The 3,891-nt window shown below is 41.9% G+C and overlaps 1 protein-coding gene across 1 annotated transcript; it reads right to left on the bottom strand.

The window, feature by feature from the left end:
- Positions 1-1,192: 1,192 nt before the first annotated feature.
- On the bottom strand, positions 1,193-3,585 carry LOC306770421 (F-box/LRR-repeat protein 14-like). The gene has a single exon (XM_079259281.1). The coding sequence runs from the start codon at positions 3,091-3,093 to the stop codon at positions 1,882-1,884; it is 1,212 nt and encodes a 403-aa protein (XP_079115407.1). The 5' UTR covers positions 3,094-3,585; the 3' UTR covers positions 1,193-1,881.
- Between the last annotated feature and the right edge of the window lie 306 nt (positions 3,586-3,891).

Genomic DNA, 3,891 nt, shown 5'->3' with positions numbered 1-3,891 from the left:
TCTCCTTTTCTTAACTCTTAAATTGTGGAACACAGAGCTGATTAAGGGGCTTCAAGTTCATGACATTCTTCTGCATTTATATGAGAAATGTACTGCCTTGTGTGTTCATGTTCTGAATCATACTGTTAGAAAGCAAAATAAAAATGTCATTTGGATTTTGTATGTAAATAAATAATAAGCCTTGTTTTCTTGTGAGGACTTTTTTCCCCCCCCCAGACATGCCACAGAGTGAATTCATCAGTGGTTTATGATTGTTTTAGTCTGTTGACAAAGATATGTTCAAATTGAGGTTTATTCAATTCATACACAACTAACGTTCAGAGGTTTATTAGTTCTAAAACTTTTGACTGAGGACATTTATTTTTGTTTAATGGAAAACCCCAGGGAAGCGACTATAGGATTGCATTCTCAGTGAAGTGTTTTTCAGCATTTAGACGTCCATATGTGAGGAAAAACAATGTGGTTGTGACTCTCAAATTCTTTGACAGGGTGGGGGACTCTTCGTTTGACCATCTTTGCACAACTATACATGATTCAGACTGAGTCATTTTCTTAATTTGAAAGTTGGATTGAAGAGCCACCCAAACTAAACCAAAATGTATTTACAATTAGTGCATATTAAAGGCCTATAAATGGTCATCCTGCAGTTCAGGATGAACAGGCTTTAACCAGAGTCATGTGTTGCTGCAGCTTATGTCAGTGGTCACTGGGTGGGATGCACCCCGGACAGGTCATGAGCTATTACAGGCCAAAAACAGAAAGGCTCACACGGCTTTACAATCAACACTTAACCTAGGATGTATGATTTTAGACTGGGAAGAAGACAATGTGTCCTGCAAAACAAAAAGAGAAAAAAGATGCAGGGAAACCACGCAAAGTCCATTATAAGTCCCAGCGGAAACTGGCATCCTTTTTCCTGTTAGGCAACAGTCCTGACCAACTCAAGTTTGGAGCTGAAACTGCATTAAATATGAGTTCACGTGATGGTTTTTCTTCAACTTGTTTCTATTTTACTACCTAAAATTATCCATTGCAAACTAGAAAAACACAAAAACAATTATGTAATGACTGGTGCAACTGCAACACATAAAACAGACAAAACTGACACATTTAGCATCTTTATTTATAAATATCACTACTGTATGGATATAAAACATTAAATTACTGCTTTTTTTAGACAAATACTCTGGCATTATCGTTGGACGTTCTTCAGATGGAAAAAAAAATCTGAATATTGCATAATCTTCTGTAGCTGTAAATGGCTACATTTTACTGTAGCTCTGCTGATGAACCTTTTTGACAGAGTAAAAATTGATATATAAATTATTTCTTCAGGAATATAAAACAGCCAAATATATATAGGTAAACAAAGACAGGGGTGATCCGCCAACTTCAATTTGAAGTACAATTTTTGTCAGCAACAGTCATTGAATACAAATATCGATTAAACAAGTAGAAAAATATTCACAGAAAAAAAAAAACTATCAAAACTTTAAACTAAGACAATCCTGCCTTTCTGTTATGAATTAAAATGCTGAGCTGTTTTTATGCAACAAAGACTTTCTTAAATGCAAAAAGAAACTCAACTGGATCTTGAGTTAAAAAATATACAATCTAATCTAGCATTCAGTGACTGTAGGCACTCCTGTGGTGGATGGGTGAGGTAGCTAAACAGGAATAACTGTACACAGGCTAAGATTTAACAAAAGAACAAAGCGGGAATAAGGATGAAATATTGCAGCAGAAGTGAAAAATATTCCAGTGAGTCCCTCCTTGTGTTCTTGGTCACAGTAATGAAGGCAAAATAAAGAATGGACACAGGCAGTCCCTCTCAGCACACAACTGAGCATGTTACACAATGAAATGTCTACAAGCCAAGTGTCACCTCACTCTCTCACTCTCCGTCATCTGCCACAGTCCCAAGTTCAATACTTTAAGGCACGGGAGCTGTGTGATCCTCTCCAGACCCCGCTTGGTGATCTTCGTACAGCCATATAGATCAATCCCTGTCAGCTGCGTCAAGTGGTCGGCTATCAACTCCAAACCCTTGTCTGTGATTCGCACACACTGTCCAATGTTTAGAGTTTTAAGTTCATGCATCTGGCGAACCATCCTGTTAATACCATCATCACTGATATGACATGAGCACAGAGAGAGGGACTTGAGCTGATACAACCCCTGGGCGATGTATGCCAAGCTCTGGTCTCCGATCTTGTCACAGAAGGAGACGTCGAGCCCCGTAAGCCGGAGGGAGCCCATGGCCAGATGCATTATTCCAGTGTCACTGATGTTATCACAAGACCGCAAATTCAGGTTGCACAGGTGGGTCATATGTGACAAGTGGATCATTCCTGCATCAGATATCCCCCCACAAAAGCTGAGGTTGAGCACTTTGAGCTTGTTTAGGCCCTTTGAGACATGTTTGAGAGAAAGATCAGTCAACTTCTGACAGTCCTGCAGGGTTAACTTCTCCAGAGACAGGCTCCCCTCTGCAGTACTGCGGGTCATTCCTGACAGGTGTCCGATGCCCACGTCTGACACGTGACGGCAGCTCCTCAAGTTAAGGCTCTTCAGTCTGTGCAAGCCCCAGGCAATGAGCAACAGGCCCGTGTTTGTAATGTTACTACATCCTCCAAGTTCAAGCACCTCCAGGTTTTTGAGGTACTGGGCGATTCTTCCCAGGCTTGAATCGGTGATCTGTTTGCACAGGCTGAGGTTCAGAACTCGCAGGGATGGTATGTCCTGCACGAAGGCATGTCCGAGACCGCTGTCTGTGAGGTTGAAGCATCCGCACAGATTCAGGCTTTCAATGTGCGGCATTCCCTGAATCACATAACTCAGACTTCGCCTCAGGCTGAGAATCTGGACTTTCTTGATCCCCCTGGTTTGCAGACTGGGGAACAGAGAGGGGTTAGCTCTCCGCAGGTGGAGCTTGGCTTCCACCCCCCTCCACACCGACTTGTGGTAGGATGCGTCTCTCCAGGCCGCGCACACTTGCGCTACCCTCCCTTTGTCTTTCACATCCAAGTAACTGAAAATAATGGCCAATATTTCCGGGAAAAGGCACGAAATGTGTGTTTCCATTTCAAACATGGCTGCGCGTGTTTGTACGAGTCGCGTTAGCTTCCAGAAAACTCTGTTGAAGTTGCTGTCTGGCCCGGCGTTAGCATGCGGCTAGTCGGCTAGCATGCGTACAAACTATCACTGTAGCAGCTTAGCTTATTGAGTAAAGTAACAGGAATTCTCCCATTTCCTTGGATCAAATGGGCGCTATTTAAAAGAATAAAAAAGTGGGGGGAAAATGACAGCTGACATCGCAGTTTATAAGCTGTCAAGGTGGACGTAGTTCAGGAAACTAAAGTGGAAATATTTACGTTAGCAGCTAGGCTAGCGTCGGCTAGCTGTCTAAAGTTGAAAGCTTCAAAGCCGCGCAGCCTCTTGGTCCAGAACAACTTATTCCTTATTAAAAGCCATCTCAAGTTTACGCCAAGAGATTTAGTTCGGAGTCACCTTTATGATTAGAGCTGCTTTTCCGCGTAAAGATAGTTCCTTAAGCTTCGGTGGCATTTCGAACAGCTTCGGAGCATCCCGGTTCCCTACAATGGATACTGGGCTGATTGATAAGGACTTCAGTCCCCGGCCAGCGCCTCCTAGTGGAAGCCGAGAGCACAGATACACTGTAATCTTAGATTGTATGTAGAGATTTCACATTTTCTGAATGAATGAATGAATGAATGAATGAATTAATAATAATAATAATAATAATAATAATAATAAAAAATAATGATAATTTTCTGAATCTGAGAAAGACGAGGTCTTTCATATACGATTTATGACTGTAAAACACGCAGAGGCGTGTAGACATAGACCCCACTACGTGATTGCAAATTA

The sequence above is a fragment of the Telmatherina bonti genome (assembly GCF_933228915.1).
Source record: "Telmatherina bonti genome assembly, chromosome: 2".
Lineage (NCBI taxonomy): Eukaryota > Metazoa > Chordata > Actinopteri > Atheriniformes > Telmatherinidae > Telmatherina > Telmatherina bonti.
Note: the sequence above shows the minus strand (reverse complement) of the source record. Positions and strands in the feature narration are given on the sequence as shown.

Excerpts from the sequence above, each read along its gene's own strand:
- LOC306770421 (XM_079259281.1), bottom strand. The coding sequence starts at position 3,093 with ATGTTTGAAATGGAAACACACATTTCGTGCCTTTTCCCGGAAATATTG.